The sequence below is a fragment of the Amblyomma mixtum genome, chromosome 3, assembly GCF_055824585.1.
Source record: "Amblyomma mixtum isolate Tamu chromosome 3, ASM5582458v1, whole genome shotgun sequence".
Lineage (NCBI taxonomy): Eukaryota > Metazoa > Arthropoda > Arachnida > Ixodida > Ixodidae > Amblyomma > Amblyomma mixtum.
The window spans coordinates 339,498,619-339,526,383 of record NC_143014.1 but is presented as its reverse complement, the minus strand read 5'-3'; the positions used below and the strand labels follow the sequence as shown (position 1 = coordinate 339,526,383).

Genomic DNA, 27,765 nt, shown 5'->3' with positions numbered 1-27,765 from the left:
CAGCAAGAACACTATACTATGCTCTAAACAGCAATACGTTTGACAACAATGCGAGCGGTAAAAACAGGCAATGTGCGTGTTTCACATCTGCAGCCACGATGCATACGCCTCACCTGCCTTTGCTGCTTTTCGTGCAGGTAACCAATCGGTATTCTTTGTACGCCCCGCGTACCTCTTACGCCGTATTAATAGTGCTGCCGAGCCCACGGCTTTGTACTTCTGTTGCTTATGACTACACCTGTTTGTTTTTGAATCTGCCTAAATTATGCGGTGATGTTGAAGAAAACCCCAGTCCCAACACTCGTTCCAACGATCCTAAAGATTTACCTGACGTCTTAGCTGTCCTTGATGAAATCCGTGCTGGACAAGCATCTTTGCTAAGTGATGTTAAGTCAATTAAGGCCACACTATCGCAGAACGAAAAGACATTCGACGATATTAAAGAACGCCTCAGTAAAATAGAAAATGACTGTTCTAATCTTCTCGCGATGAAGGCGGTCGTTGAGGATGTTCAAGAACTTGCAGGGCAAAATGCTAAACACATTAAAGACCTCACGCAAAGAATTGATGATAGTGAGGACAGAGCACGTCGTTGTAACCTTTTGCTTTACGGCCATGATGACAGCGCGGGTGAAACGTGGGCGCAATCGGAAGAAATTGTTCTACGGCACTGCAGTACTGATCTAGGTATCACTTTGCAGCCTAGAGATATCGAGCGCGCACATAGAATTGGCACCAGTCAACCAAACATAAAACGACCGATTATTGTCAAATTCGCGCACTTCAAAGATAGAGACAAAGTACTGTCATGTGCTGGAAAACTAATGGGAAAGAACTTCAGCATATCTGAAGACTTTTCACCCAGCACTCGGTTTGCACGAAAACAGCTCATTGCATTCGGCAAAGGCCAACCCGGTAAATGGAAACTGAAGTATAAAAAATTAGAAATTGACGGAAAAACATATATTTTCGACCAGGTGAGCCAAAATGTCATTTTACGACCTGCATAGCTACGGGCTAAAGCACACCAGAAATTAAATCCTAGCTGTCTTTCAGTTCTATACGCCAATATTAGAAGCATCATCCCGAAGCGTGATTCTCTTATCAGCCTCATTGCCACCACCGATAGTAATATTGTTGTATTAACTGAAACATGGTTAAACTCTACAGTTTCCAATTCCGAATTACTTTCTCCCTTAACTAACGTTGATGTATTCCGGCGTGATCGTGCTGGTAAACGTGGTAGCGGTGTCCTTATCGCCGCACATAGCAACCTACAGTGCACTAGCCTCGACATCTCCTGCCCACTTGAGGCTGTTTTTATCTCCTGTTCCGCTACTTTCCCAACCACAACTATAGCAGCATTTTACCGACCGCCAGATGCTGACAGTTCCTTCAATGCGCATTTTCATAACGCACTCGAGGACTTAACTAGGTTACGCCCCCATGCCCCGATAATATTTGTTGGAGATTTCAACTTCCCCGCTATAACCTGGACGAATATGACGCTAACAACAGCGAAACAGAGTTCTGAAAGTGATTTCGTAAATTCATGTCTCACATTTGGTTTATCGCAAATGGTACACTTCGCAACCAGGCAAACGCATACATCAGCTAACATTCTCGACATCATCCTCACGTCACACCCAGATAACTTCTTGTCGGTTTCGGAACTTCCCATGCTTAGCGACCATGTAACGATTCATGCAACTTATGAATGCCACATTCCACATTCCGATAAAATTAAGAAGAAAATTACCTTGTACGATAAAGCCAATTATGTAAAAATTAATGAAGCACTCTGTGAGTTTTGTAACTGGTTCCTAATCGACTTCCACCAGCGCTCCGTTGACACCAACTGGAAACTTTTTAGGAACAAAATGCAAGCTCTTATCCATGCGCATGTACCTACTGTTACAATAGCCGAGAAAACACAATCCCCATGGTTTGATAATACTCTGAGCCGTCTGTACAAGAGGAAAAAACGATTATTCCGCCGTGCGAAAGGGTCTTGTAATACAGGAGCTTGGAACAAGTATTACGATGGCGAAAAAACATTTGATTCCTTGGCAAAAAAAAGAAAACGATCTTTTTATTCATCTACCCTGCCTTCAATGCTACGTAATAACCCAAAAAAATTCTGGAAACTTATTAATCCCACTTATTCCAAGCCCTTGTCTCTGCTCGACCATGATGGAACCACTGTACCAGACCAGGACGCTGCCCGAGTTTTGAATTCAACATTCTGTTCTGTGTTTACGCGTGAACCCGATACCACCTTACCAGTTTTTCCGTGTTTTGATCACCCTTTAATGCCTGACTTAATATTTGAACCTCGAGGAATCCTGAAACTTATTGAATCACTCAAACTTATTTCTTCTGCTGGTGTGGATGGAATTAATGCCAAAATATTAGTTAATACCAAGCACATCTCAAGTATCATTTTATCTCATATCTTCCAAGAGTCCCTTTCTTCAAGCACTGTTCCACAGGATTGGAAGGTAGGCAAGGTCATTCCAGTCCCGAAAAAAGGCCCTTCACAGTCACTCAGTAATTATCGTCCTATATCTCTCACTCTCACTTGCGTTTGTTCTAAACTAATGGAGCATGTAATTCACTCGCATGTCGTAAACTTTCTATTATCTAATAATTTCTTTCATCCCAACCAACATGGGTTTCGTAAGGGTCGCTCTTGTGACACTCAGCTAGCATTATTCATTGATGATCTTAGTTCTAGCCTTGATAATAACATTCCCGTTGATGCCATATTTTTAGACTTTGAACAGGCTTTTGACAAGGTTCCTCAGAAACGGCTATTTTTAAAACTTTCGTGTCTTAACCTTGATATGCGCATATATGAATGGATATGTGATTTCTTAACTAACCGCCAGCAGTTTGTGTATGTTAACAATACCACCTCTTCCAGGTCTCCCGTACTTTCAGGTGTGCCTCAGGGTACTGTCCTTGGTCCTCTACTCTTTCTAATATATATAAATGACATTGCTTCAAACATCTCATCTTACATTCGCCTATTTGCCGACGATTGCATTATTTACCGTCCTATTAACAATCAAGCCGATGCTCATGCCCTCCAAACTGACCTTTCACACATAGAAACTTGGTGTAAAACATGGTTCATGTCCTTGAATGTGAAAAAAACTTCGTTAATTTCTTTTCATCGGCGACGCACTTACACAACTCCTTGCTGCGTACTTTGCGGTTCCGTTATTTCTCCGACATCGCATGTAATTTGTCAGTAGCTTCTTCGTCTATTATAACTCTCGCCTACATAACGTTGGTTCGTCCCAAGCTGGAATATGCATGCGCAGTTTGGGACCCTCACATTTCTTATCTAACTAAAGCACTTGAATCAGTGCAAAACCGTGCAGCTAGATTCATCCATTCAGACTACTCTTATCATTCTAGTGTGACTGCCATGAAGTCAAGAGCTAACCTGCCTGACCTCGAGCTGCGACGCAAAATCTGCCGACTAATCCTTTTCCACAAGTTTTATCATTCATCCCTTGCAGATCTAAAACCAGCTCATCACGTGTCTCCTCGCACCAGTCACAGCAAAGCCGTTTATCCCCCCCGCGCATGCACCACTGCGCACCTTCATTCCTTCTTTTCCCAGACTGCAGTAGACTGGAATGGCCTGCCTGCCGATGCCGCACTCCACACCAGCCCCGTCCATTTTAAAAAAGCCATTGAAAATGTTCTGTTTTAAACCCCATGTCATTCATTTCAGATTCATTTTGTGTATTGTTTCCCCTCATGTAATACCCCTATTCAGGGGCATTTGAGGTGTACAAGAAATAAATAAATAAATAAATAAATAAATAAATAAATAAATAAATAAATAAATAAATAAATAAGGCTTTTATTTTCGATCTCGCACCGTCGCTGGGAATCGCGTGTCGTTTACATTTTTTCGTTAAACGTCTGCTCCTGTGGACTAACTGTTGCACCGCTTTCTAAGGGGACCAACAGTTAGACCCTTTGCAGTTAGTGCCGAAAAGGACGAATGCCAGTGGCAGGCCAGTTAGTCCTCAAAGAGACTAACCTCTCGCCCCCCGTTAGCCCTTCTTTCCTAAGAGTGTAGGAAGAGGGAAGCGTTCCAATGGAGCGGTTAACATCCCCCGCGTCTGATGAATGCGCATGGCTCGAGTGGCTAGGAGCCCCACCCGCGCAGGAGGCTCCTAGAGGAGGCGCGCTGGGGCTGTGGTGCACGTCATCACGCACTTCCATTGGCGGCAGTGTCTCTTCGTCACGACCAGTGAATCTTAATTCGCCTGGCGGTACGCTTACTGTGACAGTGTACGAACCCAAGTCCTCCGCCTCGTCACACGCTGCTGCTACAAGAGGTATTGCTGCTTGAACCATATACCGTTGTTCTGCAACCTATGTGCCCTGCTTTTTCCGTTTCTGTAGGAAACGAGCGGTTTCTTTGGGCACCCGTGTTCTACAGATAGTCCATATCATCACGAGTCATTTCCAGTTTATCTGGCAATAGTGTGGCTATGGCACCAATTGAGTTTGACATGTCCGTCTAAGGATCTCCTCGTCTAGCTAGCCTCGGTAATGGCTCCTTGACTCCACTGCTAAGCGCTGGGGGTACCGCCTGGACCACGCAAGTTGAGTACCAACACTTCAGGTGCAGACAGGCGACGCACTGGACGCAAGTGACCAGATAAAGTACCAGCCCCGCTCATCCGAATCAGGCCGCAGCGTCAGCGTCGATGTAGCGGTGAAACTTCGCCGGAGAAGAAAACATACATGAACGGTGCGGTTGCCATAGCTACCAGCTGATATCGCACGCCGCGTTTTTCCCGCACAAGCCGTTCGCGTGCCCTGAACTGTTTCTCCGTCGTCGCCAGCAGCATCACCGTAGCCGTTTAAGCAAGCTGGGTGCGATTTCGCGCCAGCGGCGCGGTACTCAGCGGTAAACTGCAGCAATGGTCCGCAAGTGCTTTGTTTGAAACTGAAACAGTGGCTGCGCAAGCTGCAAAGAAAAGGTGATCTTATTTAATGTCCCGTCCGATGAGAAGCAGTTAAGACTGGACATGAGCCATTCCTCGCAAAGACCGTGCGCTGAGTAGAAATCATGCTTTTGGGAGTGGGCCAGTTGCGAAATTTTGGGAGTGTCCCCAGCTATATATCTTGCACCGTGGCTGCAACCTACACAACATGCTGCTTCATCGTCTTTCGGCAACGAGTGACCGCATTGTTCGCCTGCGCTTGGCCAGCATCTCATGTCGCCGCGCTCCTGCAGTTCTTCTGTGCCTTGAACGATCTCCTTGGTTCTCCCAACAACCTGTCTGTTGGCCTGCACGTCTACGTCTAATGTGTTTATCAGAGGGGAAGCGCTGCTGTTTCAACGCCGGTGTCCGGCACCACAATCGGTGCTAACAAACTCGGCACTGATTACAGGACTGAGCATTCCCTTGGAATGTAGAAATGCAACTTGCCCTTCTCTTTGCTGAGCGCTTGACTGGCTTGGTGACTTAGATATGAGGGGGGTTAGGGTTACGAGTGCGCTATTGGGCTACCCTCTAGGGGAACACTGCACAGCACCCTTGCTTGCCTGGCATCTCGGGAGGCACTTTCGGTGCTTAACTCAGGCATTGCGCTTTGTCATACTTTTCCCTCTCCTTTCAGCTCTTCTTCAGCTGTGATCAACTGGGGCACTAGACGCTAGATGATCCCGCGCCAGGCGTACGCGTCATCATCATCGTCATCATCAGCATGACTACGCCCACTGCAAGGCAGAGGCCTCTCCCACGTCTCTCCAATTAACTTTGTCTTATGCCCGTTGCGGCTACCGTATCCCCGTAAACTTCTTAATCTCATCCGCCCAACCAACTTTCTGCCGTCCCCTGCTACGTTTGCCTTCTCATGGAATCCACTCCATTACCTTTAACCACCAGCGGTTATCTTGCCCTCGTATTGCATGCCCAGCCCAAGCCCATTTCTTCCTCTTGATTCAACTAGGATGTCAGTGACACGCATTTGTTCCCTCACTCACTCCGCCCGCTTCCAATCTCTTAATGTTAAACCTGCCATATTTCTTACCATAGCTCTCTGCATTGGCCTTAACTTAATGCAGTTCAGGACAGCAAGCTGCAGGACTAGTTGGTGATGCGTGTTGTGGACAAGTAAGCGCAAAAAACGCACGAGGGACAGAGGAGAGGTAGGTCCTCGTGAATGTCTTATGTGTCCTCTCAAGTCCCTCGTCCGTTTTTGCACCGCGTTCTTCACAACATTCTTAACTTTAGCTAAGCCCTTTTCGTTAGCCGCCCCGTTTCTGCCTGATAGGTGGGTACGGGTAAATTAGAGCTGTAATGTACTTTTCTCTTGAGGGAAGCCAAGAGCCACAGAAACCAAGGGGCATAGGGGATTTTTTAATTAATTTATTTATTTTGTGCTGTTGTTCGGTTTGGAATATTACTGAATATGCTATCGCTTAAAGCTAAGTGATTAGAAAAGAAGAAGAAAAAACAGCCACATGCCGCCGGTGAGATCCGAACCCACGACCTCCGAATTACGCGTCCGGTGCTGAGCTACGGCGACGGCTATTAAATCTTCTGCTTTCGGGGGTATTTATGTTTACAAATAACCAAACCTTGAGAGTACATCAGCGCCACCCACGTTCTTAAGCGGCGGACGTAGCACGTCCTGAGTTACCGCTGATGTGACGTAGAACGTCATCGAAAGGCGAGGGTGGATGCTGTATGAGCACCCTCTTATGCTTCCTATGGCATCAAGGCTGCCAGAACCGAGGCCCTCGCTAAGCAATTCAGCGAATAAGGGAAGGGGAATGAGGGGCTCGTTATAAATATGAGAGAAGCCAACAGCCACAGAAACCAGGGGCATAGGGGATTTTTTAATTAATTTATTTATTTTGTGCTGTTGTTCGGTTTGGAATATTGATTGATTGATTTATTGATTGATTGATTGATTGATTGATTGATTGATTGTTTGTTTGTTTGTTTGTTTGTTTGTTTGTTTGTTTGTTTGTTTGTTCGTTCGTTTGATTGATTGATTGCTTGATTGATTCTTCAAGCTTATCAAGCGACTCGGAAGCAATGAAGGCCATATGTGACCTCGGCAAGTAGGATCGTTTTTCCGTCTGCTGAGCACGTGGGCCAGTCGCGTTCCTTGGGGGGAGTTTTGTAGCTCCAATAGAGTGATTCGGGTGCCCGACCGACGACGCAAGAGAGGGAAGAGAGCGGCAGGTATTCCTGGCTGGAGGGAACCCTGCTCCCACGGACGCTTCAAAGAAGAGATCAGAATGCCCCGCGGAGTAGGGCGCACAGAGAAACGCGGCTCACAATCGCGATGACCCGCATCCTCCTGTACGCGCATTATACTCACCGGCGGGACGGCTTCGCCATCCCTTGATGGATGGCGGCAACACGCATCACGCTCCTCGCAGTAAATGAGCTGCCACGACGCCGCTGGAAATGTGGCCGCTTAGGCAGCAGGCCATCTTTCCGCCACGGAGGACGGCGTGACTGCGGCCTACGCTGCGTTTTCAACAAGCGGGTCTTCCTTTTTGCTTTGTGCGCGCACTTCCATTTTTGTCTTCTGCATTTTAGGGCGGACCTGACTTGCTTATGCCATATTTTCGAATTGCATGGATGTGTGTTTCACACTACACTCTTTTACTACGTTTCTCCTCCTTACTCTACGCTGCAGAGAAGTGGGCGATATTTCTTCAAGTATATAGGGATAAAAGAAAATAAGGTGGGCTGTAGCATGTAGCCTCCCAATATGCGAGACAGCACGGCTCTACACGTTTTGATATTAGTGGAACTACGCAGAACTTGAGTAAACTTGGTCCGGGGCTAGTCGGTAAGCCACATTTCTTAAACCAGCGCCGGTGGAAACAACGGGCCACCAGTGTTCATGGTCCGTATTCCCTTCCCAGCAATTTTTGCCCAGCATCATGCTGACTTTGGCTTCGTTTTCACTGAGTCTTTTTTGAGTGAAAATTTCGGGATTTTTCCGTGTTCTTTGCTCGCTTGCGACACGACTTTGATGATTTCATCTCTTAGGCACCGTTCAGACCGTTACGCATTTGTCATGCCTCCTAACCTCGTGTCCTTCTGGTTGTGCCGATTCTTGTTTCGTCAACTGGCTTCTGCTCCTGCCCAAACAGTTCACTCGATTGTTTGTCGACGGCGCGGATTTTCTGACTTGGCGCAGAGCCACGCGTGACATCCTCTTACCTGGATTCGTGGCAGCACTCGTACGCCACTGTCGACAGTTCAATTGAAAGAAGTGCGTTCTTGTCCGCCGCCGGTTGCCCCCACGCCACTGTTGTGCGTCTGTTGAATACATATGCCGCTCTGCAACCACTGTGCTGCTTTGGGAGGCAGTGCCAAAGATGTAGTCGTCGAGTTCTGACGCGTGCGACACGTACTAATGGCTAAAATTTCTTTAGCGTCACCAAGTTTTAACCTTTGTCAAGCACGAATGCACTGTGCCGTGGTACGTAGCGAGCATATATACTCATCACAGTGCGAGTGGACACTGATGATATATCCGATAGGTATCAACTTTCACGCTGCGTATTTTCCACCTTATCTTAACCTTCGATTCAATTGCGCAGTCAGTGTGCTAAATGTTCCCCTGCCCCACAAGCAGTACACTTGTCATACACAGGCTTGAACATTTCTTTAAACGAAGCAAGCGTCACAGTTCCGACGACCAGTCGGGTGAGCCACATCTTCGTACGAAAGGAACATGCGTTTCAACCGGCGACAACCATGCAGACTAGGATAAGCGGAAAAACACACAGGTCACAACGTGGTCGGGTGGTGCACGCTTCTTTAATGAGATTCCCTTTCTCTGTTTTTTTTTTGCATGTTATAAATTACATCGACATATGTACACTTTGAACACGAAGAATACAACGCACGCACCTATGCACACGGTCGCACAGCGGTCGCATGAAGCCCTTACACGCGCGTCCCGAGAACAAAGCAGAACGCACTCGGGCGCTTCCGCCATGCGAGGAGCGACCTCCGTGAGTCTGGCCGCCATCCGCAGCGCCTCCACCAACGCGGTCTGCCGAAAGCGGCGAGCGGTGACGTTGCAGCAACGCACGGAGAACCACGGCTGTCCGGCCACCTCACACCGTGCGGCACGTCGAAAAAAGAAACAGTCCGGCGTAGCGCTCCGGCACAGGTACGGCGGTGCACGTACACAAGGTAACGTCATCTTTGGGTTCTATAGAGCGCTCAGTACTACTACTGCCAGTCGGGCAGTTCCGTCTTTTCGCGCGCACAAGACCCGGCACGCACTTGAGCAAACACCCTCGACACTGAACCGCGAGCCAAAGCCTCAGTATTAAAGCCACTGTTCGGCCCACAGCGCGGCGCGAACGACAAGTGCGAAGAACCGATCGTTCGCCAGCGACTGTTTTCGTGACCGCGGTCGCAGGTTCCTCCCTTCGCGATTCCTTTCAGCGCCTTACTACGTCCCTGCATACGTCACGTTGTTTCCAGTGTGGTGCGACCTTCAGCCTCTGAAAAAAAGACACAACGAGTCAAGAGAGGGAAACTGCTTCTTTGGTTTCAGAGGCTATCCTTGGGCGGCGCAGCGCCCTCCAGACGCGAACACTGACGCGAGCACGGGGTGCGCAGAGAGTACGAGAAGCGAAAAAAAAAAATAAAAGGGGTGAGAGGAAGGAGGACATGATTCTGTACACATATTTCAAACAAACATAATACGGTCGCGAAAGATGCCCACACACGCGCGCATGCTCAGTTGGGCCGCCGAGCGTGCCATCTGGACAGTCACATAGGAAACGGCGGCGCATCCGAGCACGCTGAGTCCGCGCACGTCTTGGCTTCGTCGACGTCTCCACAGCGTCGCGGATGCACACACACACACACACACGCACATACACACGAATGGGTCCATTCGTCGTTCTGGGCACGTGCTGCCGATTCAAACGCGTGGCGAGTTCATTTGGCGGTTCCCCCGACACCGTGCGAGGAGTTGGCGCCGCAGCAGACGGCATTCGACCACATGGGGGGCCTCCCTGATTACGGCTGCGCGATTGGAGATATGTGAGTTGTTCCGCAGCGGGTCGAACGGGCAAGAATTAATAGGCTACGTCACCCATGGATTGTGCGAGGTGTATTTTGCGGGTTGAAAGGCGGGCAACGAGTGGGCAACAAAGTGCTGAAAAATTAGCACATTTCCCACCGAATAAGTTGCGCTTCGACGAGACAACTGTTTCGGGAACTCCAGCGGCGAAGCCCATGGCCAACCAAGTGAAACTGAAAACTGGAGGCGATTTCAGGAACGGAAGGGGCTGCATGAGCACGCGTGGGCAATGTGCACTCGGAGAGGAGACGGGCTTCAAGTGCGCGGGTCCACATCCGACCCGCAGGGGAACTTCCCAGAATCAATGACAGCGTACGTACGGATGCCCTGCCGTAATTTTTACTAGGGTGACGCGATTTCGTAGTTACCGCAGTGATGTCAGCAGAATAGGCCTTGCTCTCCATTATGAATGCAGGGTGCTTTGGGCCTAGTCAGGTGACCTCATGTGTCACCTTTAGCCCTATTCACCTAGACAATTGTATTTTGTCTGAATTTCAATAAATTTCAAAATTTCAAATTAAAAATTTCGACGCAGAATAGAGGGGCCTTCTTGATAAAAAAAAAACGCGTCAGAGCATTTTAAGTGATCACCTTCAAATTGCGTCAGTGTTTCAATTTACTAGGGAAACTGGTGGGTTGACTTTTTCATATTTTTCATTAGTGAAAAGAAAATCGGATGCTTCTAGTAGAAATTTATCTTCCCACATCCGTCTTTAAAATTACCATGATTACTGCCTGAATGCGCACCTTATTATGACTACCGGCTCCTCCATTTGCCTCCGAACGAGAGTAGCAAATAAAACAAAACCATTTCACAACTGCCGCACGGATAACGACTCCCTCACAAGGCTAAGTGCCCTAGCGTCATGCACCTGTAGTCCACCTCAGCCGACCCCGCGAAGCAGAGTTCCGATGCAACCGCCTCTCGCCGTCTGCTGCTGCGACTGAGCGCACTTACACCGCGTACAAACGTATAAGCACAGCGCGCATCTGGTCCTTGATGGCCCTCTGCTGACGCCAAGACGAGGAACCACGCAGACGACACCCGCTCCAGCTCTAATGCCATGTCGAAGGACAAGGGCCCCGCTGTCTCGTACAGTCGTCAGCAGCTCCGTCTAGAGCGCTCTAGCTGTGTGCAGCGTGAAAAAGAAAGTGGAACCTCGTCGCAACTGCTGTGTTGCGGGCCCTGTGATTGTGCTTTGATCATTTGTATAGCTTTGCGTCAGCCTGTGGTTACAGGCATTTAATCTAAAAACCAACTCCCGATTTACAATTTCACTTTTCTTTCTTAACAGGCCACAGCTCGAGCCCTCCAGCGAGAGCTCCTGGCGACTGTACGCACGCGACACAGACTGGTCAAGTAAGTACGAGCAAACGACGGTACTCGGGCAACCGACATGTTTTCGTAACCTCTGCCCCTAACTCCCACACGGTGTCGTCCGCGTGGCGTCAGTGGCTGAACGCGCGCACCATCGTCCTCCAGTTCACATTCGCCCGCCCAGCGTCCACAGCATGGCGGCACGCGGTCCCGGAACGCAGGGTCCCCGCGGCAGCTCTTGCGTCACGGTCGGGCACGGAGGCTTGCGTGGCTGACGTCACGACAGTGGGTCCGGCTGCGTCGAGTCCGAGCTCGAGTCGTCCATCTGAATGTCCGGCGACAGGGCGGCCGGCGGCCTGGGTGACGAGGACGCCTTGCAGTCCGAGCCTCCGTGGGACGTCGAGTGCTCCTCTTCCTGCTTCTGGCGCTTGTGCTTGGTCCGCCGGTTCTGGAACCACACCTTCACCTGCGAAGAGAGCGCGGACTGTGAGCAGACATTCTCCGCCAACGCGATCATCGTGGCCCGTTTCAAGAGCACACGCAAAACTCGGTCGGTAAACGAATCGAGGTTACAACAACTCTGCCACTGCGTCCGTCTGCGCACGCCGCGACAGCTCGAGCCCCGGTGTTCAAAGCCATGGAAAACGTTACCATCAATTGAGCTTTACTCTTCGGAAGGTCCCGTTGAAGGCAGCGACCGAAAGAAATTGCTCCACGACATGGCAAGAGATGGCAGTCGTAATCTAGACGCCCAGCATATTGCAAGTGCAGAGGTCCGCATTTGAGTGGCCGCTCACAACCTTGACCACAGCAGTTCGAGTAGGAGACGACTCTACTACGCTTCCTTCGCCGCTCGCAGCTTTAGCTTGTTTGCGAAAATTACCTATAAGGCTGAAAGGGAAAAAATAGCAACAGGTAACATGTACCGTGACATGAGCGATGCGCTGTGAACCATGATAGTGATTTGCTTTTTAACGTTGTGCGACCCCACCGCGTACCCTCGCCACAGGCACTAGTCCAAGGGAAGACGCAGCCATAAAATACCCAACTTGATATGGCAGTGGGAGTTCATAGAATATGAAAGCCAGCTGCCCCGCTGACCACAACACACACAGCTGCGGCGAAGCGAGGACTTTGGGTAGGTGCCCTCTCTTTCACCACTAGGGTGCATGACGTGCGAAAAACCCTAACTGGAAGCGTTGTGTGAGTTGTGCGCGTGCCCACTGGTGAGTTCTATATGCACCGCTTAAGCAATAAAGGCGCGTTTCTCAAGGACTCCCGAATGCCTGCGCTATCTGTTGCCAGAGCTGCCTGTGCTGTAACAGTAGTTACGTTCACCGCACTCATTTTGTATTTTTGCAGGCAAAGCCCCATTCGGCGGAGTTTCAAAGAACATCAACTCGCAGATGACGTCACTAGTCGACGCTGATTATTGGTAGAACTACGAGCAGCTGACTGGCCAATGGGTGGCGCTGCTGGGTGTGTGCGTAAGCACAAGACGATGAGCGTCAGCGGTGCAGGATGAGGCGAAAGCGACAGCAGCTGAAGCAAGAAATGTGCGCAAAATTCTAGATATTTATAGGAAAATTTCGGTAGCCATAAAAAGAATATGCGTTAAACGATCTTCACAGAAACCTGTTCATGAAAAAAACTAATTTGTTTGTGCCTACAGCAGCTGGCCCCGAAGTACATGTTACAGCCCCTACAGAAATCATTTTTTTGTTTCTATTCACCCCTTAGTCCTTTCTCGTTAAATGAAATGAATTTCTGTAGAAGCGCGAGCTATGGAATGTATTCGCTGCTACTTTAACAGGATACATATCTCTGAATTCTCAATATATTGACAATTGAGTAGATGGCATATTGTCCCACGACAATATATACCACTATTTTCAGAAATGCCTGGTCTCATGTATAGTTAAGCTAAGCCAATTATTTTTCCAACGCCACTTTCCAAAACCTTTTTTTTTCGCACCACAATAAATTAATTACTATTCAAAAAGATATCTGCTACGAAGACCAAACCATTGAGATTGCTGATGAAAATAAAATACCTAGCGTAACATTTACCTCACATCCGACCTGGGACTCTAACATAGATAACCTCTGCAAAAAGTTTTCAGCAATTACAGGGGCGTTATCACGTTGTCGCTGATTTCTACCAACAAAAACAAAGCTACAAATATATTACGCGTTATTTGCCTCTTACACTAATTATTGCAACTTAGTTTGGCTAACCACACTAAACGGAATATCCGGAGGATCACATATTGCAAAGAAAAAAATTATTCGCAACATCGGGATATGGATTATTCTCTACAATAGAATACTTTCACTTCTACAATATAATCATCATCAAACGCGGTGATGAGTTCTGCGTCTTGCGATCGTTTAATTTAGCGACGGATTCTTTCAGGAAAATTCTCACATCGTTAGCCTCCTTATAACTTAGTAATAGCACTCACACCAGCAACACTGACACATGGTTGATACCCTCGTACCAAGTACGCGGCTGAAGGGCGAGTCTGCAGTGGGACTTCTCATGTAGTGCAGGTTGAATTTATTATTGTTGTGTAGAAGAGCACAAGTTTTACAACTGATCGTTTCTGGCGCCTGGGTATGCTATTTGTGCACTCATAACGTGGACTGAATCGCTACGCGGGCCCGCGCGCACTTGCCAGCCGTTTCCTGTATTCATGTTGCAAAATGAGCAAAGAAACTGAATTGACACGAAGTATTATTTATTGATATCATTTTTTAAAATCATCTAGTGCTTTCAACTAGTTTCAAAAAGACATCTATACATTTGGGTCAGGCTCATTTTTGAAATCGCATGCAGCATAGGCGGCGCGGCAGTCGTCGTGGCCATAAACTTGCATACAGTCACTGTACAGACTACATATCCAGTCCCCGATGTCAGGGCTGGCAAACAGCCGTGGACGGGAAAATAGTGGGAAAATAGGCAAAGGAGTGGAAATAAAGTTTGAAATGAATTGAAATGTATTTGATCAGTAATAATTAACCCAACAAAAAAGCTTCATTTATATAGATTGATTAGTTAATTATTTGCAAAAACCATTGGACAGTTGAATAGGCTGGACGGGAATATAGAAAGTGGACGGGAAATCAACCACGGCGCAAAATTTCAAAAACCAAAATGGTTGATTGAGATAAAAGGAGGTATAATCAGAGTAAATAAATTTAATTAAAGCATAAGATAATTACGCTAATTCAATAGTTAAATTAACAAACAAAGAGAAAATGATAAAGGAAGGCACAGAGAGGCGGCGAGTGCCGATTTTGTTTTTTTTTGTTTGATTTCTCAGCCCAACCCAACCGTAATCTTTAAAATTAGAACAGAGATTTAAGCCCACTTTCCAACTGAGCCATATGGTTCAGACCACTCCACAGCGCGAAAAACCTCGCAAGCTGTCTGAGGCGCCCAGTGCAAACAACGTTTCTGATGCGACGAGAAATGCCAAGAGCGCTGTCCTCACCCAAAGTACGCGATTTGCGCAGCTAAAGGGCACGGCAGAGAATAAGACTGTCAATTTACGCTGACGCGCACTTGACGTTCCCTGAAGTACAGCTTGTCTAAACGCGTTACCCTTTAGGCCGTGAAAATACCGCGGGCTTCATTTGACGTCCATTGTGTCTTCGCAGTGATAAATTGTGTTGACAGCGCCGTGTGCGAATCCCCGTCGAAAATGCCGCTGAGATGTGTGAGTGCTGCCGCGGAGGCCTTTCTGGACTTTGCTATAGGAAATAGTGGCCTATACGAGACGCGCGGGCTAAAATTTCCGACATCTGTGTTGCGACAGTGTTTATTAGGTACCTAATACAGTTACTTGTCACGTGCTTAACAACCTTCGCAGCTGTTGTATTCCGCATAAGGTCCGAATGACGTCCCGAATTAGCGGCACGCGTACACGCATTGCGGCACAAGCAAAATATGTCATAAGCAGCTGCAGTGCATGGTGTCACGTCAGCAGGCGAAACAAAGTTTCTGATGAAAAAATAGCCCAGAAGGAACACGAAGTTTGCAAGAACCACGAAGAAGCTGCCGCTTATAGGTATGCATTATGGAGTGTTGTGGTCAAGGATGGATACTTGGGCGGAATCCGCAAAATGAGTGTCGCGCAAAAACAGTGTGAAAGCCGGTGACGCAAGAGGACATCTGGTTTTGTCGTTTGTCCTTGTTTATTTCTTCCGCGACTGACTGATAGTTCTGACTGATTGTTCTTACGTGATGCGTCAGCCATGGCTGTCTTTGAAATAAATCAGTCGGAAGTTAGCGTCTGTGGAGCGTGTCTTTCTTCTACACTACACTCTTATGCCACCAATTATGGTATTTCTTTACGGGGGCTTAATGTCCAAAAGCGACTCAGGCTAAGAGGGACGCCGTAGTGGAGGGCTCCGGATAATGTCGACCACCTGGGGTTCTTTAGCGTGCACTGACATCGCACAGTACACGGGCCCCTAGCATTTCGCCCACACCGAAATTCGATCGCAGCGGCCGGGATCGAACCCGCGTCTTTCGGGTCAGCAGACGAGCGCCACAACCACTGAGCCACCGCAGCGGCTCCATTATGGTGGTCAGGCGATCGGCTGCTATATATATATATATATATATATATATATATATATATATATATATATATATATATATATATATATATATATATATATATATATATTTCCGAATGACGTGAAGTCCACTAATAATTTTCTCGAAAATGACGCAGAAAAGAATAACGTTCATAATTAGTGCTAGGGAAATAGAGACAGTTTTGGTGAACAGTGCGCACTGGCCATTTTCATTTTCCAATTTAGATTCAGTACGGCTGGTTTTATGCAAATGTATTAGAGTGCTGGCTGTATCATCGCGTTCCTGCATTCCTTTTCGAAGACTATTATGTCGGTAAATGTGGCGCATTTTAAACGAAGTCCTGGCCTCTGTGAAGTTTTTAGCCTCGGCTACCAACACCCCGATTTTGTAGGATAAGTTGAAATTGGACATTTACTGCGCGTCACCGTAAGGTACAACAAAGCGGTGTGTGCTGGAGCAAACGCATGACAGCGCTGCAAAGCGGCGATGGTGCCTGTCGAATTAGGCCCGAGACCGAATGCAGAATTTCTTTTTTATTATTAAATTCCGAACAGAACTATAGCCATTATCCCCACTTCTACATTTTGCCACCGTAACACCCACACGGTTTCATCAGAAGAGCAACAGAGTGATGGGAAATTTGCCTTAACTCATACAACGCCCCTGTCATATCGACGGACCCTTGCATCACTCGAAGCTCGAACTGCAAGGATCGCTTCAACCGCCGCCTGTTGCGCGGAAACAGCCTAGGACCTGAAGGCACAGTTCAAAAGGTCTATAACACTCAGTTGAAAGGGCACTTACACATTTAGCTGGAAAGTAAGCGACACGAAGCGCCGAATTTCAGCTAGCCGTATTCGTAAAACCAATTCAGACCCTTCGTAAGCCGGCATTGTAGCTCACAAAGCTTAAGCGATCTTTGGTAGCCTCTCCCGTCGCGCTATACAGCCGCTGCTGTTGGCCGCACATTAAGCGGGAAGCACACGGCTTCTCGAACACGCCGCGAACAATCGCGCGCGGGCATCCGTGCTGCAGGGTCAAGATATTCCTCAAAGGTCGTTGCCAGCAGCGAGCAAACAAAAACACAGCGCTCCAGGTGCGCGGGTCTCACTCGCGGCCACGACAGTTGCGCCCGCCTTTGTCCAAGACGCCGCAAGATGACCGCGCCTCGCGAGTACAAGCACGGCGAACGACGACTTCTCCCATTTGTTCTTCGGAAGACTCGTGTCATAGCGCGGCCGGTCGATATACTACACTAAAGCTCGTACGGGTTGGAGTCAGAGCTGGTGGAAAGGGCGAGTGCCGAGAAGGAGCCTTCTTTTTTTCTTTGCTTGTATCGGCCTACGCAGAAGCCACCTTTCTCATGAAGGCGACCACGTACTTGTTGTACGCTTCCTTGGCTAATTTGTATTCCGCCGCTCAGTTTCCACACCCATGTCCCGATTTACTGCCTCCTTCATCTCCCGCCATCTCGAGATTCCACAAGCTGGAACGCACCCTCGGTGCACTTTCCTCATTTCTGTCCTCTCAACACCAGCGTGACAAGAGACATACCCAAGCAATGGGCAGCGAGGGTTTGCCCACTTTTTTTTTCCTTTCCTGATTTGCAAGCAGGCTGCATACAGACACGAAAAAAGAAGCGTCTCCGGTGGCTAAAAAGCGAGACAAGTGTAGTTAGCGTGGCTACCGCGAGCTGGCGCGGCCGCCGGTCCAGCTTGCGCTCCGAGGGCAACGCCGCTGCCGCCCTCGCCCGCGGGAGGCAGCGACGTCGTGGCGATATCGAGAAACAGCGGCTGCGATTTGTCGCGTATAGGCCGGCCACGTCTGCTCGGGAGAAAACCATTGACTTGTTCGCCGCGACGAGTGTGGGCGGCGCGCCGCGTAATAGGCGACCTCCATTCCACCCTCTCCGTGAGGGGTGAGGAGTACGCGTTTCTCTATGCAGCTGGGAGCACGAAATACGAGCCCTTTCCACCCTCGAAAAAGAAGAAGGAGCTCGGAGCGTAAATCTCGGAAAATATCGGCATACGCGCAATGAGCAGGTCTCGGTTACGCATTCCACACCTGCAAAAGAAGCAACGCACGCACATTGCTGCCGCTAATCGCTGCTGCATGCCTGGCAAGGCGACGATTTCCTGTCTTTGCGGAACAGAGAGCGACTGCAGCTGCAAAAGGGTTTAGTCGCACGTCTTTTGAAATACTCGACTTCCGCCTGCCTCACGTCTGAATGTAGCCTCACATAAATCATCGGTCTCCGCTTTTCGCGCCTCAGACGTCGGTCAGCGCCAAGCCAACAAAAAGGCAAACTTGAACCTGACAGCTGCCCGTCCCGCATCCTGAACTGAAACGTGCACGCCGCTGCGCGCATCGACACTATGTCTTTTTTTTTCTGGGCGGGCACTCCATTGCACCGAACCAGTTGCCCTCCGCGGGTCACCGCTCCGATCAATGCGTGCCTTACGCGCGGGGGTTCCAATAGGCAGGTTTCCGGCTGCGTTGTCTCGGAACAAGTTTGTAGCCGATGGCTTAGCGTTATACTTCACTTGAAAGAACATGTCGTTCAGCACTGGTGCGCCCACTACGCGTACAACTGTCACGCACAGGGTGACGAGTGAGCGTTGTGAGAAATGAAGGCCGCACAGGCTCTTCTCATCGGATGTGGGTCTGATATAGGGTGAGCGTGATAGGAGGCGGGGAGGGAGTGACGCTCTTCTGGAAAACATTTTTCACGTTGTATCGCTCCGCCGCGCACAAGCACAAGGCGTTACGTGCGTTTGTGGCTCTTTCTTGAGCGCACAGCGTGTGCACTATCCTCGTGCACACTGGCGTCCTACGCGTGCAAGTTCTCCAAAAACTGCGCACTTTTTTTCGCATTTGCTTGCCTTCCCAGTGCTCGTCCGGTGCCACTAAAATGAACGCGACCTGAACACGCTGTTCTTTTCAAGAGACCAAGAACGAGCTTTCGACGTCAAGGGCTAAGCAATAGCGCTCTTTCAAACCCTGCGTCGCAGCCACTAATTCAAAGCCAAGTCTGTGACAAGGGACGGAGGCGACAAACAGCGTAGCACAGTTAGGCTAAATGATGCATGCTCCACAGCTGATGACGCATCACACGGTGGACCGGCGTCCGCACCTTTATTCCGACAACGACGCTTATTAACAACCGACGTGCCACCTGTCCTTGATAATCTCAAGCCACAATCGCTGTCGGATCCGATGGTAAGCGAAGCCTCGACTGGAAGCGAGCGCCGCTGCATCCGGTCCACCTCTGGCCGACCATCTTCAGGTGAGGCCACTTCACGAGCGCCTCAAGCGCCATTTTTGATGTCTTCCGCCGTGAACAATGCTCGGCCCATGGTGTGAAAACGCTCCGTGGTAGTGGAACTAGTATGCGACTGAGTTCCCTGACGTAAGTAATTCAATTCTAGGCCACCACATCCGTGCTTGTGCACAACAATTAATGAAGCAAAATCACGGCATGCATGCTTCGGCAGGGCCGCAGTGGTTGCACATTTTGTACTGCGGCTGCTCTCTTCCTCTGTACGGCAGAGCAACGCCCTCTAAAAATACTGGAAGAAAGCGCTCATTCCACTACTGGGAACCCAAGTGGAATCGGACAGCAACATCGCTATCTTTTGTATACTTACTCTTTTAACATGCGATTTAATCCTGCTTGCCGCCATCTTATAGCGTTTCCGTAATGAATATTCAATGCTTGCGTTGTGCCTTATTCAAATTTCACAGCATTAATGAGCGCGCCTACTTGATCGTTGTCCGTTTTCACGGACATAGTGTCCCATTCCTGCAACGGCCTCAGATGTGAGCGTATAGCATGTCCAAATAAAGAAATATCATAAGGTTTCGCATGTTCCGTCATGCCCGAGAGTAATATTTTTTTTGTTAATGCTAGGGACCACATTTACTCCTGGCAGCGCATCAATGACAAAAACGAATGCGTACACAAGCATGTGAACGGGGGCTCCACAGAGAGGGAACAACAAAGAGAGAATTTCAGCGAGAAGTAATAAAACTGACAGTGCATCCATATCGTCGCTGAAATTCTTTGACGTCGGCTTTGTGGAAATGGAGCAGGGGCAAAACACTCCTCTTGGTCTGGCCTTCGCTTTGCCTCAACATAGCCTTTCGCGCGCAAATGTGGAGTCCGGGTGAGTGTGTCTGTCCGGAATCTCTGGTGTGTTGATTTACATAATCTAGTAAATTTTATTTACGCTCCCCTGACACGGAGCACAAATCAGCGAGCTCACTGAACTTCCTAAAAAAATTTTGGCCGTAAATATTGCGTTGCTGCATCAGTACGGACGGTTAATTTCAGAGTAAAGAAGTCCAAAACAGCCACCCATGTTACACCCGGGCTTGCTTTACAAAGGCGGAAGTTTCTGCCGCTTCGGGAAGTTCAGGCAGTCGCCGCCGATGCGAAACCGGAAGCCATGAAGGGACGCTCGCCAACATCGCGATGGCTGGTTGGCGCTGCGTTCACGTGTGTGATCTTCGGAAAGGCACAGCACACGCGGGTGGCCTCTCACACACTATACAACGAGGCGCCAAGAAGCCCTGGCGTCGCGCCCGCGCTGTGAGAAGCCGTCTCTTGTCGCCGCCTAATGGACCAATTAGCCTATCAGCGTTCGCAACAATCCGCAGCTCCAGTTATGACCGCCAAGGACGTGCGCACTTGCTACGTATGCTCTATAGCTATAGAAAACGTATTGACCCTTGTTTTCGGCGCCGTTAGTTTCTTCCACTAGCTACCAAGATAAGATGAAACACGTTTGCAATGAAGGACGTCGGTTCGGCGCTGTCGGCACCTTGGAAGTTCCGGGTTGCACGAGCAAACGTCCGTTAATCAAAACGTGGCGCTGCCTGACTATACACGACACATTAGCGTAAACCGCGTCTTGCCACTGTCTCGGGCCCTTTTTACAGTTTACTGAGCACGGGCTCGAATGGACGCGCTTTTCCCGAGCTGCTACGATCCGCGTAGCGCGCTGCGCCCAGCCACGCGCTGGGTTTGCATGGACAGCCGTCCCTGCCGAGGCGGCGAAGGGCGCTGGCACTGGTTCCCGCCGGCCGCCTCGCGTGGGATATGCGCAATGCGGCCATTAATCACCACGGCGCTGAAAGACGCGGAGGCGCTGCAGTCGCCGCGCACGGCCTCCTCTTCGCCCAGCGGGTTTCGTAAGAGGGGCCGTCAGCGAGATCGCACCCAGTTTCCGAGAACCGCGGGCAGCGCGACGCCTTGTAATTGTATCTCATTTACACCCGCCCCCATTTCGCCCCCGGCGATTTTACAGCGACCGGCGTTAAGTTTCCAACACCGCACTATGAAGCAATGTTTCAAAGACCGAAATTCCTATTGACAATTTGCATACGGCTTCTAAAACAACCACGAGAAAAAAAATATGCCGCATTTACTACGACTAAACATGATTTTCTCCATGTTCCCGTTTTAGAACATAGGCGATTGACATATACAGACTGCTAACGTGGGCTGAACGAGGTTTTCTGGTCTGTGTAGTGCGAATTTCCTCCTCTTGTTACTTGAATACGGCTTTATAGCTGCCTGCCTACCGCGGAAGGCAGGGAAGCATTTATTGAGAAATGGCTTCCGCTGAATAGCTATGATACGCACGTCTCACGACCCTCAAATCGTGGCTCTGTTCCCTGATCACGTGACCACCCTCTGCCTTCCGTTGCGTTCGCCTCCTTCAGGCAGGGGGAAGGGTGGCCACACCCTGCATGCACCTCGCGTCTTCGTGCTATCGTTGCGATGGGACTCGTGGTCGTGAAGACGCCTCTCAGACGCCGGGAGAGCCCGGTGACATCCGGCGGTTGCAATGTGCTATCGGGGACAACAGTGGTGTACTCCACGCGGTGGGAGCCGGAGCAACGGAAAACAGCATTGCAACGCCGTCTACAGGCACCATCTGGGATCGAGACAGCCAATGCGGTTCTTTTATTATTATCAGGCATGTCGCTTGGCTCGTTTCAATGTTTCGTGCTTTATAGCTCGCCAATATGCCACAGTTTTCCGTTGCTCCGGCTTCCGCCCCGTGGAGTATACCACTTTTGTCCCTGATAGTTCATAGCATGTTCTTGGGACCCACAAACGCAGTGCCCGATAACATCTGCAAGCCTGTGCCAGCGCATTTGCTAGACAGAATGGGACCACTCTAAAGCGCAGTGCGGCAAAGGTAGCAGCATCGTCTGTCTCACTGAATTTTCCTACCGCCAAACCCTAGTGGTCCAAAAATGGAACGTTTGCATAAAACTCACTGCCAGCGAAAGACACACAGGGTTTAGACCTTTATTTTGCTTCCATGAAATCACCACCTATATACGTCATTACTTCTGTCATGTTTTGTTGATTTCAATATTCTTTTTTTCCTGCGACAGGGATCAACAAACACTGGGCTGTAACAGGGCCCAATATATGTTCGTTTGTCAGTAATAATTGCATGTATTCAATTAGGTCGATAAGCAAAATATTATACTTGCGATGTTTCTCACAATCTCCTATACACACTGCAAAAACAAAAGTTACGAAGAAAGGTTCGTTCTAAAGGGAAATCAAGAATTGAGCTTAATATGTTCCATATTTGGACATTGGCAAGTAAGAGGTCAATAGAGCTGCATTACGCGAGACCTCGAATACTTTCCCGTGATCTTTTTTTGGTTTATTATTTCCACCTCGCAGACCACGAACTACGCTGGGTGAGGGGGGCATAACCGAGAAAAGGAATGTAGACATATTAAAAACCAAGTTAAAGGCACAACGGACGAAGTTTAAGGCAAATACGCGAAACGCGCACAAAGGTGATCCAAGAAGGCAGTAAAAGCAATTAAAAAACGCCCCAGAATTCAGAAATGAAACATTCAAGTTTTATGTTTCGAGCCCCGTTACTCCGCAGTGGAAATCGATATCAGAGTACTGTATAAATTTTATTTCTTGGGAGGTTGAAAGCGGGCTCAAAAAATGCGCGCAAAACCATATCGTATACCGGAAGCTCCTTCGTGAACTTCGCGCAACAGCAACGCAATAACAGAGGTTTCTCAGGTCAGAACGCCGTGCTCTGTCGTAGTGCACTGCATGGGCTCGGGCCAGCCCGGAAGCCCGGGCCCGGCCCGCCCCGCGGGCCGGGCCGGGCCGGGATATGATTTATTTTGCCGGGCCTGGGCCGGGCCCGGGCCCGAAGTTGCAGGCCCGGGCCGGGCTCGGGCTAAGGCTGCGGGCCCGAGCCGGGCTTGGGTCCGTACAGAAACGGCTGGTGTCCGACTTCTCATTCACTATTGTAGAGTGAAGTACACAACTGCGGCATTGAAGGAGCGATACGGATGAGCTATGAGTTATAGTACGCGCTGAGAAAAAAAAAACTAAGCTGTATTTATTGGCTTATTTATTTCCTTATTTCCACGCCCGCGGTGCAGTAAGAGTAAAATTCAACCGGCCTTAATTGGTCATTGAGCGTTCGTCATCTCAAAACATACCTATACGCTATTAGAAATGCATTCGGGAAGAACATATTAGTTTAGGACGCTTATATTCTTCAAGCACATACCGTGAAATACTCAAGCCTTTTAGCTTTTCGTTTCTGCTGAAAGGCGACCAGTTCGGCTATGAGCTCTACCAGTGAGATCGCGTTCGCGGGCGTCAGAATATAACTGATTACAATCATGGAGGAACGCAAAGCAGACTACTACGCGTGTATGCAGCCGTTTTTATTTAGCTCTCGGAACTTCCGAGTTTATCTTTGCCCACCTACACGAGACCACTCTCCAAAAGACGGGCCTGGCGAGAACTACTCTTCATCACTTCTTTCTGGGTTAAAAAGAATCAACTTTCTGGAAGCCAAACTGCGGTTTCAGAACCTTTGTCAGCCAGTTCCTTATCGTTGTAGTAGCAGTCTACTTGCTCAAAGTGACCAGTATACCTCAAGCGTTACTGTAAAACGGACCGGGGCAGGCCCGGGCTGGGCTTCACTCCGGGATTCACGGGCCGGGCCGGGCTCGCTAGAGCGATAATTTAGCGGGCCCGGGCCGGGCCCGGGCTTGAAGCCGCGGGCTTTGGCCGGGCTCGGGCTTCAGGTCTCGGGCCCGGGCCGGGCTCGGGCCTCAGATTGAGGCCCGTGCAGTGCTCTACTCTGTCGTACAGTCGGCGTCCATCTGAAGGTGGTCCCTCACGTGCAGGACAACGAAAACCAATAATTTTATTCGTGATAGAAACGTGCCTCATTTTCCAAAGTGGCCGCGGTGAAGGTTACAGCGCACCTTGTTCGGACTTCTCGCACATATAAGCTGCGATAGTGAACTTGGTCAAAGTAGAACCGTTTTCAACCACCAAACTCGATCAGGGGCAAAACGCAGAGGCACTTCACTTGGCGTTGCGGCTCGGCTACGCAGTGCCAGCGATGGGAAGCAGACGCCCTGGCAGCCCCGGAAATAGGCCCCAGTTTGGCAGACGAAAAAAAGAAAGGGGGCGATCAGTCTTCCGTGGCTGCCCAAAAAGAAAGGGAGACTACACCTCCTCCCTCATGAATCAGCCGGACAGACATCCCAAGATGCCATCCCTCAGCGCGCTAGGATTTTGATAAGGGCAAACACGCATTCCGCGACGGGCGGGGACAGCAGCTTACACGCGCGAAGAGATAGCGGATGAGTCCCCTCGGCACGAGCGCAATCAGCGCGATCAATCTGAGGGGCTTCCCGGGAAGTGCCGGCTTTCGGTGGCCGCCGCTTCGCGGAAGCGAGACTCTGAGCCCGCTGCGCGACCGAGGCTGGTCACGTGATCAGGCGTGTCCGGAGCTCTACTCTCGCACTCCGTTCTCGCGAGTCTGCCGAGAGCAACGAAGCCCACCCATGCGTCCATTCCAGACTGTTGGGTGGGTTGGCATCAAAGTACGCCTCGGGGAACCGTGCTCGAGATGACATGCCATTAACTTATTATGGTTTATGGGGGTATAACCTCCCAAAGCGACTCAGGCTATAGGAAACGCCGTAGTGAAGGGATCCGGAAATTTCGACCACCTGGGGTTCTTTAACGTGCGCTGACATCGCACAGCACAACGGCCCCTAGAATTTCGCCTCCATTGAAACGTGACCGCCGCGGTCGGCATCGAACCCGCGTCTTTCGGGTGAGCAGCCAAGCGCCATGACCACTGAGCCACCGCGGCGGCAAACCATTATTACAACAGACGCTTGGATGAATTGGTATGGCATTTTCTGATGAAGAGCGTCTGCTGGAACTGATCTAAGAGTGACCGTTTCTGTTTATGAATGAGTTTGGTTCGTTGTCATGTTTTCCGATTGTTGTTTGGAGCATAACCTAATTATTTCCACGATCCAAGCAATAAAACTGCAGTTGAAAGTGAGCTCCTGTACCTGCATGTCTTCCCTCTCTTCCTCGTGGAATACGCGCTGTTCATCACAACACTAACTTATTGCCGCGGTTAAGCAACGAAGCGCGCTGTATAGTGAAAGGTTGAGGATCAACGCCCTCCGCCCTTCTATAGTCATTCTGTAGCAAAACCGTGATCTGAGCTAGTTGGTACATCTTCACAACTTCACCAGCGCTGCGACGAGGAACAAAGGCAGAGAAGGAAAGACAGGGACAAGCGCTACTAACAACTAAAAGTTTATTTGAAAAAACACACAGGTTATATACTCTCAAATGACAACGCGCAGCGCCTGCGCTTACAAAAGAAAGTTAGGAATCCAGATAGGAAATTTCACACTCATGGATGGTTACAGAAGGTGTGCCAAAGCACGCGTCGCTGTTCTTGTGAATGTGATAGGCTTCACACAACTCTCTATAGTCAACTGATCTTGATGTCTAAACTTAATCATAGCCCTGTAAAGAAGAGCAAAGCATGCTTTTTTATTAGACACCTTGGACACACCGGATTTATTCAGATGACAATCTCTGTAATGAAGGGACAGATTTGATGAAGGAGCATTTGAGAGTATCTCCTATGGAATGCTCACATCCACACCCTTAGAACTGATCTCTCTCGTGCCTTAGGCATCTTAAACAGACTTAGGTGTTACCTACCAGCTTCTATCAAACGACTGGTGTACTACTCCCTTATACATTCACGTTTTAGCTATTGCTGTCTTGTGTGGCAAACCACGACGAAAACAAATTTAGATTCCCTACTATCAATACAAAAAAGAGCAATACGCGCTATCAGTAACTTAGAGCTGTCCTCTAGTTGTGCGCCCTACTATAGATCGCATGGAATACTCCAAATGCCTCAGTTCTACAAATACAGACTAAGCCTGGAAGTTTACCGCCAATACCGGTTGGATAAATCTACCTTTGAAACAAAATACCAGGAAAAAAGAAGTGTGTACGATTTAAGAAAGAGCATCATAGTCAAGCCCCGAGCTCGAACAAACTGTGGACATCAAAGATTAAGCTGTCAGATAGCAGATTTATTAAACAACCATCCCGTCATTCATGACCTATTAACCGAAAATCTTTCATTAAGCAGTGTAATGTCTCAACTGTCTGCGAAGGCGCCGGTGCGTCTCATTGATGACAAGTATACCGTGGAGCGCATAAAGGCGAATAGCAACCATGGCCTGGAAACAAGCACTCGTCGACGAGGGTTGCCGTAGAGCGTGGCCGTAAACGGAGCTCAAGTTCGCATCGTTTCGAGTGTCCGGATGAGGCAGAAGATATACAAGGCTACCCGAGAACGGCGACCTCGCCCAGGTGCAACGGCGTGGGCATAACACAAGCAACGCTGGCTTCGCGCCGGGGTCGGTTTACCGAAACCCGCCGTTTGGAGAAACGTACACATCGTCGAGAAGCAAGCCTACAGGAGGACGAGCGGACACGCCGAGAACACGATCTTCCAAGTTCGCAGCGTGAGAAACAGCGGTTGCCTGCGGAAGGCTGGTGTTGTGTGTGCTCACGTGCTGTGGCTTACGTGCAGGAATTCGAGGGCGGGCCTTTATGGTGCCGTGTGAAAAGAATGGAAATTTGTGCTCTTCGATTGGTGCGTGTCCAAGGACAACAAATTCCCTGCCTAGGGACCTAGGGACATTCTAAGGCTTAAAACCCGATGTTTCCGCCTCGTAAGAGGCAGAATTCTCTGAAATCTCCATCTGTAAAGATGTAAATAAATTCTAATTCGCCTACGAGAGCTCCTCGCCTCCGAGGTTCCTCGACGCCTCGCTGGTCTTCGCTACCCTCGACTCGGGCACACCGTCCGGCGTCGCGACAGCAGGTTTAAGAAAACACTGAAGGGATTATTCTTAAAGGAAGACTAGTGTTTTATGTTTTCATGTTTTTTTTTCTTGTTTTAAATTATATGTTTCATGTGCTTCAAGTTCGATAGTTTACATGTATTTTATGTTTGGAAGTGTTTTGTTAACATGTATTGCTAGTAGAAGTTGCTGCACTTATTCTTGTACTCCGTTCCTGTACATATTCTTGCACTGTAAAAAAAATATAATAAGGGGGTTGGGGGATACAGTTTCATCTAAGACATTTCTCTGCATGTAAACTCTGCTGTACACTCTGCATGAGTGTCAAACCGCTGCTTGCCACAGGGTGGCGTGACCTCGTCAGGCACTTTTCCGCCTTTTGTCACGTCCCCCAAGACAATAGTTTTGTATTATTGTCTTGAATAAAAAATGATTGATTGATTTATTGATATTGTCATTTGAGAGTATATAACCTGTGTTTTTTCAAATAAAC

At 49.0% G+C, this 27,765-nt stretch overlaps 1 protein-coding gene across 2 annotated transcripts in view; it reads right to left on the bottom strand.

Annotated features, from left to right (window-relative positions):
* Positions 1–8,815: 8,815 nt before the first annotated feature.
* Positions 8,816–27,765, bottom strand: part of LOC149356108 (uncharacterized) — a 98,207-nt gene continuing 79,257 nt past the window's right edge. The window contains exon 2 of one of the 2 annotated variants that reach the window (XM_089584116.1): positions 8,816–11,903. In XM_089584116.1, coding sequence (XP_089440242.1) covers positions 11,569–11,903 — 335 coding nt within the window. In that variant the 3' untranslated portion in view covers positions 8,816–11,568. The remainder of the gene's footprint in view (positions 11,904–27,765) is intronic. The other variant, XM_089584115.1, reaches the window with a different exon arrangement.